Consider the following 10,295-nt stretch of genomic DNA (forward strand, 5'->3'; position numbering starts at 1 on the left):
ACGACACTCATTCTATGCCGCGCAATACTGAAAGGATGGTTGCTCCTGTCTGTCGAGTGTGTTAGGTTTGTCAAACATGTAACAGACAAAATGAGTCGTATTGTCAAAGATTTAGTTGTGTCGGAGGAAGAAGCGGAGCTGAAGAAAAGAGGATATTGTCTCGGAACTACTCTTGGAGAAGGTTCTTACGCTAAGGTGAAGAGCGCGTATTCCGAGAAGCTTCAGAAGAGGGTTGCTGTCAAAATTATTAATCGCAAACGTGCACCAAAGGACTTTCGTGAAAAGTTTCTTCCGCGGGAACTTCAAGTATTGAAAGTGGTGGATCATCAAAATGTTGTCGCTTTGTATGATATCCTGGAGATTCACCACAAGGTACAGTATCAAATATAAATAAGTCTGAATCGATATTGCGATACACCAGTGCTAAACTCACTTACACGATGCACGATATCGGTGACAATAAGTAATGTTTTTTAAACTGAGATGATCTAGAAACTGACACTAAATAATAGTTATTCGTTATCATTTCTACAGATTGACAGGTGTAAGGAGGGGCGAAAGCAAACACTTTTGTTTTGTTTTTGTTTTTTTGGGGGGGGACTTCTTTCACGCATTTCATAATGTATTATTCTACGGTTTTTTATCGCAAACAGAACTATGGGATATATGTGTGTGTGTGTGTGTGTGTGTGTGTGTGTGTTATCGTGACGCCATATCATTATGAATCCTTGATTGTTTGTTTCAATTACACAACGCTGATATTCAAACCCTATTAAGGTGTGTTTCGACACGAACATATAGTCTTTTACCTTTTAGAATAATAGATTTATTACTGGAACAAAACGGCTTTTCTAATGTGTTTCAATATTTGACAGAAAATGTCTATGTGTTTTGTTTTTATTTTTTTGTTTATATTATGCTCCCAAAAACACAGACTAACCAAAACCTTTGGTGTGTCGTTCACAAATCAGCAGTGATCATACATATAATGTTTGAGTTTGTTATGATGAGAAAGTTATAGATTAAAGCTGTGTAGCTCTAAACCCAAGAAAAAACAACACGATTCCACTCGTCAAATGATATTCGTGAAAGGACTTTGTCTGAAGTTATCAAAAACACTTTGCGTATGAAATTTTCTTTTAATAGATTAGTAAGTTATGTCTCTTGCAAAATGTATCTTTCAGCACTAAAACGATTCAATCGTACTTCTATTAATCCTTTACTTAACTTGTTTCTCGTATCCTGGTGGTTAGCTCAATGCTTAAGCTGTTTGCATTTGATTCCCCTCACTGGATACAATCTGACAAGCCAATTTCTGGTGTTTTCCCAACTATAATTACTTGGATATTGCTCAGTGCAGCGTAAAACCGACTCACTCACTCAATTACGCTGAATAAATGTATTTGCCACATAAACTGCAAATCACTTACAATAGTTGATATGTCACAAGTTTGTCGAATGTTTCCGCACTGAATAAGTGTTGTAGAGTCAACCAGAAGAGCTGCATGGGTGTGTGCATCGTACTCCGTTGTTTTTCGTGTTACCAGCCCCAAAAATTTGTTTGCTGTTCAAGGCTCTTTATATATATGTATGCCACTGTGTATAACTAAACGGCGGTGTTCAAAGACATACTCTCACTCACATGTGTTTTTATAAATTGAAGAAATTGGAAAAAACGGAGAAGATAGTGAAGCATGTTGTTGCGTTGTATGTGCAATGTTGATTCCGATTCTTATTTCAAACATTTGAAAACGTACGGTTCGCCGGTGTCCCCAGTAAAACATTAATTCATTTTTACAGCGAATCCGCGTATCGATGTCTTAAGTGAGATAAAATCACATACTGTTTTTAACAACGTTTGTTTATCTGACACTGTGGGCAAGCTTCCAGCCACGAGGTTAGCTACAGAGCCAGATGGTCCTAATTCTTACACTTTTTTCTAAAAAAGAATTGAAGAAAATATAAGATTAAGAAAGAACAGCCTTTGCGTTAGGTGGAATACTGAAATGTGACATTTAATCCCGAAGAATAAAAGAGCAATCAAGAGAGAAACATAGAGAGAAGAAACGAAGCTAAGCTACAACGGACCGGCAGAGCTTTGTCTTGTCCCTAATGACGAGAACGAATTAGCCCGTGTGCACCAGAACGTAAAGAATGGGGCGGGCGGTCTTTGATTACGTCGCGGCCCCCAGGCTGTTCTGCATAACCGAGGCCGAATCTCTTTCAGTCGTTTATAGGGAGGATATTGATATTTCTTAATGTTTGTGTTTTCACGATCGGACAAAAGTTATAAGATGGATGAGGACAAGCAAATTCACGCACTCACAAAATAGGTCGGAATTATCCCAAATAATTTCCGTTACTACCAATTTTGCTGTATACATGTTTATAAGTCAGTAACGTATATGAATCATTAATACAACCATGGGCTGACAAAATTCCATGGGAGTTGAAGAATTGATGGTGGTGCTATATGCTAAGACCGTAGTGAGTGAGTGCGTGAGTGAGCTGAGTCACCGGATAGTACCACATTGAAGATGTAATAGTACGTGTTCGTCCAAGTAAGAGCTTACACATAATGGAATGGGAGTTTTAATTCTGTTCGGCCCGTTCCAAGGAACTAATTCAACTATTCCTCCCAATGTCTTCCAAATGCGAAATGTACATTATGAACGGTTTCTAAAACGATGACAATTATCTATTTAGCAGGCACGGGCGTCATTAATCGGGGCGGTGGGGTAGCCTAATGGTTAAAGCGTTGGCTCGTCACGCCGAAGACCCGGGTTCGAGTCCCCACATGGGCACAATGTGTGAAGCCCATTTCTGGTGTCCCCCTCCGTGATGTTGCTGGAATATTGCTAAAAGCTGCGTAAAACCAAACTCAGTCAGTCAGTCAACATTAATCTGCACAATGTTTCAATTTTTAAATCATATTTTGTTGCTTTGTGTTTGTTTATGGTCAACATTTACACATGATGTTAATAAAACTGGGACTGTTGCTGTATGTCATAATGGTGAGAAAGGTCATTATTGAGCATTCTTTTTCCGTTTGCAGTTATACATAGTGATGGAGCATGCAGGTCATGGTGACCTCTTGGAGTATATAAAACTGAGAGGGGCCCAGCCTGAAGACCAAGCCCGCAAGATGTTCAAGCAGCTAATGGATGGGATAGACTATCTCCACAAGAATCACATAGCCCACAGGTAAGTATTTCATCTTGGAAACTATACTGGTTCCCGGATTCTCTGTTTGGTATCGTTACTGGTACCCGGCAGTCTAAGCGAAATGTGTCTGGAACGAACGGGAACCAGTCTACGTGAAAGCTAACTGGTGTTGACGTCATAATTTGATGACGTCATAGCAACGAAATGTCATTTCAAGTAAGTATTTCATCTTGGAAACTATACTGGTTCCCGGATTCTCTGTTTGGTATCGCTACTGGTACCCGGCAGTCTAAGCGAAATGTGTCTGGAGCGAACGGGAACCAGTCTACGTGAAAGCTAACTGGTGTTGACGTCATAATTTGATGACGTCATAGCAACGAAATGTCATTTGTGGTCAAACGCGAACTATTATCTTTCGCTTCTTTGTTGAAACGTCACTTTGCATTGTTTTTTGTGTGTGCGAGGTTTATGATTATTCGTAACTTTTTCAGCTTTGGCCCTCAGCTACAAATTGTAGGACAGAGATGGTAAAGTCGTGCAGAAAGCTGCAATTTGTTAAGAGTTGCGTCCCTTGGCCTTTCCTGAGTTCGGTAATAGTGGGTTAAGATAACTGGTCTGTCAGAACTATAATCATCACTAGGCTGTACTTTATGTCGAACACCTTCCTTTGGACTTTCCTTTCGCCCGCAGCCCAAATCAGTGAAGTTCCGTGAAAGTTACTGGGTTTAATGCGATATTATAGCACGCTCACTCACCCACTTCCAATATGTTTTGGCAAACAGTATCATAGCCTATTGATAGCCGATGCTACTGGAATAGTAGAAATCATATTCTGTTTGTCCCTCTGAACAAGTGTTCACCCTGGACACGTGGTCGATCCTCAAAGTAACACTTCGGGCTTCCAACTTGATAAGTCCTGAAAAAAAACCTGAAATCAGGTTCAAGGCGTTAAACCAGACCCACACTCATTCAGTCATTGAAAAAGTATTGTCTTCGACATTAAACTCATGCGGGTTATTTTCCAGGGATCTCAAGTGCGAGAACCTCCTCCTAGACAGCCAGAACGTAATCAAGGTATCGGATTTTGGCTTCTCCCGCTTCTATGACAACGGAATGACCAGTAAGACCTTCTGTGGAAGTGCTGCGTACGCAGCACCGGAAGTTCTCCAAGGTATCCCGTACTTCGTGCCTCTCCACGACATCTGGGCAATGGGGATCATCCTGTATATCATGGTAGGTGAAGAATCGTTTACCCGCTTATAATACTTGATGATTTTGAACAAATCGATAACAGCTGCAATGTAACCCCGAGAGCCAATAAAGAGGGGTTTTCAGAAATCGTAAAAAAAAAAAAAACACAATTCAGAGACACAAGACTTAGTGTTGCTAACAGTTTCACAAGATTTGTGTGTATGTGATAAATTCTCGTATAAACACATGTTTAAAACTGTCGCTGGACAACTGTACATTAAGAAAAATAGCACCTCTTCTCTATTTTGATGCCTCCTGAATTTCCATGTATCTTCTGCAAAAACGTTCGTATGACATTCTCCTCGTTTTAATTCTATGGATACCTCCTGAAATAATGGTAGCTGGTAATTATACAATTCACACTTTGCTAAGGATCAAATCATTGATTCAACAGAAAACTATGATGTGGGCCAAATTTGGTTTAAACATCTAAGCCTATCGTAAGCATGGATCCAAATTTTCAGTATGTCATTTCATCTGGAGGATCCCATACCTGGTATTGACAGGTGTTGTGTACTTATCAATGACCCGTGCCATGCTTTGCAAAGTGGTTGATTGGTGCCATGAAAACCATTTTTATGGTTACTCATGTATCAAGTGCATAAATGATACGGTTAGCTAAAGTGGCTGTTTTCCTAAAGATGTGTTACCATATCATTATTTATCCAGTTTTAAATGGATACAATTTGAAATTATAAATCTAAGTTGCGAATTTTTGTGATCCTTAGCAAAGTGTGAGCTATTATATTACATGTATATGGGTCTTTATATTGCGCTATAGTCCATCCCACATGCATGCTCAAAGCGCTTCTTTGTACTGGTTCAAGACCACATATTACCACATTAATTCTATCACAGCATGACAGATTAGCCATCTTTGTATAAGAAGTGTTTTTAGTAGTCTAATAGCACGGGTATTTGATCTTAATAAGGAGTAACAGGTCAAACACTACTAACACAAAGTACCAAACGAATTCCCACAGTTTGGCATCTCCAGCGGGTAACATAAAAAATGTTACTCGCTTGTAAGCGGGGTACATTTATTGGCTCAGCCAATCAGAAAACGACATTTATGTGTGGTAAGATAATGATCACAGTACAGTACAATGACCAGTGTTACGCCCCGTGCAATAACCAGTGTCACCCCTCGCAGTACAACAACCAGTGTTAACCCCAGCAGTTAAATGACCAGTGATACACTTTACAGTACAATTACCAGTGTTACCCTCGCAATACAATGACCAGTGTTACCCTCGCCGTAAAACTGCCAGTGTTACCCTCGCAATACAATGATCAGTGTTACCCTCGCAATACAATGACCAATGGTACCATCGCAGACTCGTAGTACAATGACTAGTGTTACCCTCGCAGTACAATTGCCAGTGTTACCCTCGTAGTAAAATTGCCAGTGTTACCCTCGTAGTAAAATTGCCATTGTTACCCTCGCAGTACAATGACTAGTGTTACCCTCGCTGTACATGTACAACTGCCAGTGCTACCCTCGCAATACAATGATCAGTGTTACCCTCGCAATACAATGACCAGTGGTACCATCGCAATACAATGACCAGTGTTACCCTTGCAGTACAATGGCTAGTGCTATCCTCGCAATACAATGACCAGTGTTATTCTCGCAGTACAATTACCAGTGTTACCCTCGCAATACAATAGCCAGTGTTACCATCGCAGACTCGAAGTACAATTGCCAGTGTTACCCTCGCAATACAATGACCAGTGTGACCCTCGCCGTACAATTGCCAGTGTTACCCTCGCAATACAATGATCAGTGTTACCCTCGCAATACAATGACCAGTGGTACCATCGCAGACTCGTAGTACAATGACTAGTGTTACCCTCGCAGTACAATTGCCAGTGTTACCCTCGTAGTAAAATTGCCAGTGTTACCCTCGCAGTACAATGACTAGTGTTACCCTCGCAGTACATGTACAATTGCCAGTGTTACCCTCGCAATACAATGATCAATGTTACCCTCGCAATACAATGACCAGTGGTATCATCGCAGACTCGTAGTACAATTGCCGGTGTTACCCTCGCAGTACAATGACTAGTTTTACCCTCGCAGTACAATGACCAGTGTTACCCTCGCAATACAATGACCAGTGTAATCCTCGCAGTACAATGACCAGTGTAATCCTCGCAGTACAATTGCCAGTGTTACCCTCGCAATACAATAACTAGTGTTATCCTCGCAATACAATGACCAGTGATACACTAGTGGTAACACTGGTCATTGTACTGCGAGGGTAACACTAGTCATTGTATTGCGAGGATAACACTAGTCATTGTACTGCGAGGGTAACACTGGTCATTGTATTGCGAGGGTAACACTGGTCATTGTACTGCGAGGGTAACACCGGTCATTGTACTGCGAGGGTAACACTGGTCATTGTACTGCGGGGTAACACTAGTCATTGTATTGCGAGGATAACACTAGTCATTGTACTGCTAGGGTAACACTGGTCATTGTACTGCGAGGGTAACACCGGTCATTGTATTGCGAGGGTAACACTGGTCATTGTACTGCGAGGGTAACACTGGTCATTGTACTGCGAGGGTAACACCGGTCATTGTACTGCGAGGGTAACACTGGTCATTGTACTGCAAGGGTAACACTAGTCATTGTATTGCGCGGGTAACACTGGCAATTGTACTGCGAGGATAACACTGGTCATTGTATTGCAAGGATAGCACTAGCCATTGTACTGCGAGGGTAACACCGGTCATTGTACTGCGAGGGTAACACTGGTCATTGTACTGCGAGGGTAACACTAGTCATTGTATTGCGAGGATAACACTAGTCATTGTACTGCTAGGGTAACACTGGTCATTGTACTGCGAGGGTAACACCGGTCATTGAACTGCGAGGGTAACACTGGTCATTGTACTGCGAGGGTAACACTGGTCATTGTACTGCGAGGGTAACACCGGTCATTGTACTGCGAGGGTAACACTGGTCATTGTACTGCAAGGGTAACACTAGTCATTGTATTGCGCGGGTAACACTGGCAATTGTACTGCGAGGATAACACTGGTCATTGTATTGCAAGGATAGCACTAGCCATTGTACTGCGAGGGTAACACTGGTCATTGTATTGCGAGGGTAACACTGGTCATTGTACTGCGAGGGTAACACCGGTCATTGTACTGCGAGGGTAACACTGGTCATTGTACTGCGAGGGTAACACTAGTAATTGTATTGCGAGGATAACACTAGTCATTGTACTGCGAGGGTAACACTGGTCATTGTACTGCGAGGGTAACACCGGTCATTGTATTGCGAGGATAACACTGGTCATTGTACTGCGAGGGTAACACCGGTCATTGTACTGCGAATGTAACACTGGTCATTATACTGCGAGGGTAACACTAGTCATTGTATTGCGAGGGTAACACTGGTTAGTGCTATCCTCGCAATACAATGACCAGTGTTATCCTCGCAGTACAATTGCCAGTGTTACCCAAGCAATACAATGAATAGTGTTACCCTGTACAATGACCAGTGTTACCCTCGCAGTACAATGACTAGTGTTAGATGAGACCTTAATTGCTTTAAATTAGATAAAAACAGTTTCTGTTTGTGAACAAATGTTGTTATGTTTATGCGGATGGTCACTGTGAACTTGTAACCTGCAGGTGTGTGCCTCAATGCCGTACGACGACTCCAACTTAAAGCGCATGATCAGAGACCAGACTGAAAAGAAGGTCAGTTTCTCCAAGTCCAAGAAGATCTCCCCTGAATGTAAGGACTTGATGCACCGAATTCTCGAGGTTAACGTCAAGAAACGTGCCACCATTGTCGCCATGTCGGAGCATCCGTGGATAAAAGAGAGCAATGGTGCCCCAACTACACCACTGAGCCAGGCTTCCTCGCCACAGCCAGTCAGCAGCGAGGACAAGAAAAAGGACAGGGTGAGCGAAGATAAACCTCGCCCAACACTTCTCACTAACCTTCACCTTAGACCGGAAGAGAGGGATGGCAAAAAGAAGTCCAAGGACAAAATCGGAAAGAGTGAAACGCCGGATATTCCTCTTCAGCCGGAGGCTAAGGCGTGAGTGCGGTTGCGTGAATGATTTCTCAAACATTTCTCTAACGCTGTCAGTGCGTTGTGAGGTTTTATTGTTTCCTCCATCAAGAAAGTGCAATATTTGTTGAGATTTAATATTTCTAATTTTGTGTTTTAGTTTTATGCTAATGGGTGTATCTGGCTGGGTCTGATCATATTTATGCGCTCGTTTGCTGAACAAAAATTAACATTTAGAATCAAAGGCAATATAATATATTTATATATATTATACAATTATTATTGCAGTTTTGGCAAAATGTATTTGTGTTTGTTTATAGTGTTTGTTTATAGAAATTGAGGCAGCAGGTTTCCATGTATGCATTGTCATGTTTTCAGTTATGTATGTCAGTTGACTTTTATAGCTGCTGTACACCTGAATAATATTCTTGGTTTTCCCAACATGCAATTGTAGTTTGAATACTCTTATTGTTATTTGGTATATCAAAGGTTGGCAACTGTTTTGGCCAAATGATTCCTCTGGCACCAGCAGACTTTGGGGTTCGTCCTATACAGAGCTGTAATATACAATGTAGGGTGTATTTGTTTGATGCCTGCAGTTGTCACTGTTCAAACGTTGTCCTGTTTTTCCTCACCCTAGGGACCGTTCATAATTTATGGCACGGTGTGTGTGTGTGTGTGTGTGTGTGTTTGTGGTTTTAATAATTTTAATTTTCAATTTTGTACATGTAATATTAAAACATTAAGCTTAAAAGTCATGGGGGCATTTATTTTGTTCATGATATGCGGTTGGGGTGGGTGGGGTGGGAGGATCACTTACTTTGTACATACATTCTGGGGGCATTCACATTGTACATGCTTCTCCATAAGAATCATCATCATCATCACACACGCGCGCGCGCGCGCACGCACACGCACGCACACACCATAAATTATGAACGGTCCCTTACTCTGTAAGTGGGCATTTTGCAAATCGTGTTACAAAATGGGTTTTGTGTCTGCGTGTGCGCGTCTGAGCGCGAGTGTGCGAACGTGGGAGTTGTATGGAAAATACTGTTTCTGTTGGAAAGATTTAAATATGTGCTTGTGTATGATAGATTTGTACTGTAAAATCCTTGGTAGTCATCGCACCTTAATTTCCGAATAATATCCTAGAATGCCCACATATATACAAAGGACATACCAATGATTGTTTTATGCAAACTTTTGTTAATCCAGGGATTATTTTTGGTCTGCTGCCATTCGGATTAACGATGTTTTACATAGAGAGTATACAGTGTTCGGCGTCCTCATTGTTTACGTTTAAATGGACTTTCTTTCTTGAATTGTTATTGTTACCCATTGTCGTTACTTTAGGCAGATATATGATAAAGTTTTGCTTTACAGTGTCCCAAGTGTTAACCAAGCGTTCAAAGGTTATCATAAATGATTGCGTAAATTATGATTTTGTCAAAATAAATTTTGATAATAAACTGTTTTGTATACAACGTAAGTACATGTGCTATTTGTATAAGAAAATAATGGATTTCAATTGGTCTACCTGTCCATTTCCGTCACAATAGTATAACATAGCGTTTAATTGTTCCGACTGTATTTAAATCAATTAAATACGCAAACTGTATTTTCAATAATATTTAATTATGACATCAATAGAATTCACATGCACAAATGTGTGAATAGCGCCACACAGAGATGCGTTTGTTAATTGGTTTGGTCTCAAGGGTTAATCGTCACCTTACCATTATTAATAAAGAAATATGATAAACCTCAGTGTCAGTTTAATGCCCCTCGAAATGGCGTTTTATTGCAGTCGTATTACGGTGTCATATTTGGCAA

At 41.0% G+C, this 10,295-nt stretch overlaps 1 protein-coding gene across 1 annotated transcript; it reads left to right on the plus strand.

Annotated features, from left to right (window-relative positions):
- Window positions 1-15: 15 nt before the first annotated feature.
- LOC124287342 (testis-specific serine/threonine-protein kinase 3-like) lies at window positions 16-8,760 on the plus strand (the record flags this gene model as incomplete). Its single annotated transcript, XM_046723840.1, has 4 exons — window positions 16-372; window positions 3,056-3,204; window positions 4,191-4,398; window positions 8,071-8,760. Coding segments are annotated over 4 exons (1,134 nt in total), but the record flags the coding sequence as incomplete, so codon positions are not given.
- Between the last annotated feature and the right edge of the window lie 1,535 nt (window positions 8,761-10,295).

The sequence above is a fragment of the Haliotis rubra genome, unplaced genomic scaffold (genome assembly GCF_003918875.1).
Source record: "Haliotis rubra isolate DU_JTF1 unplaced genomic scaffold, ASM391887v1 Scf40, whole genome shotgun sequence".
NCBI classification, from domain to species: Eukaryota; Metazoa; Mollusca; class Gastropoda; order Lepetellida; family Haliotidae; genus Haliotis; species Haliotis rubra.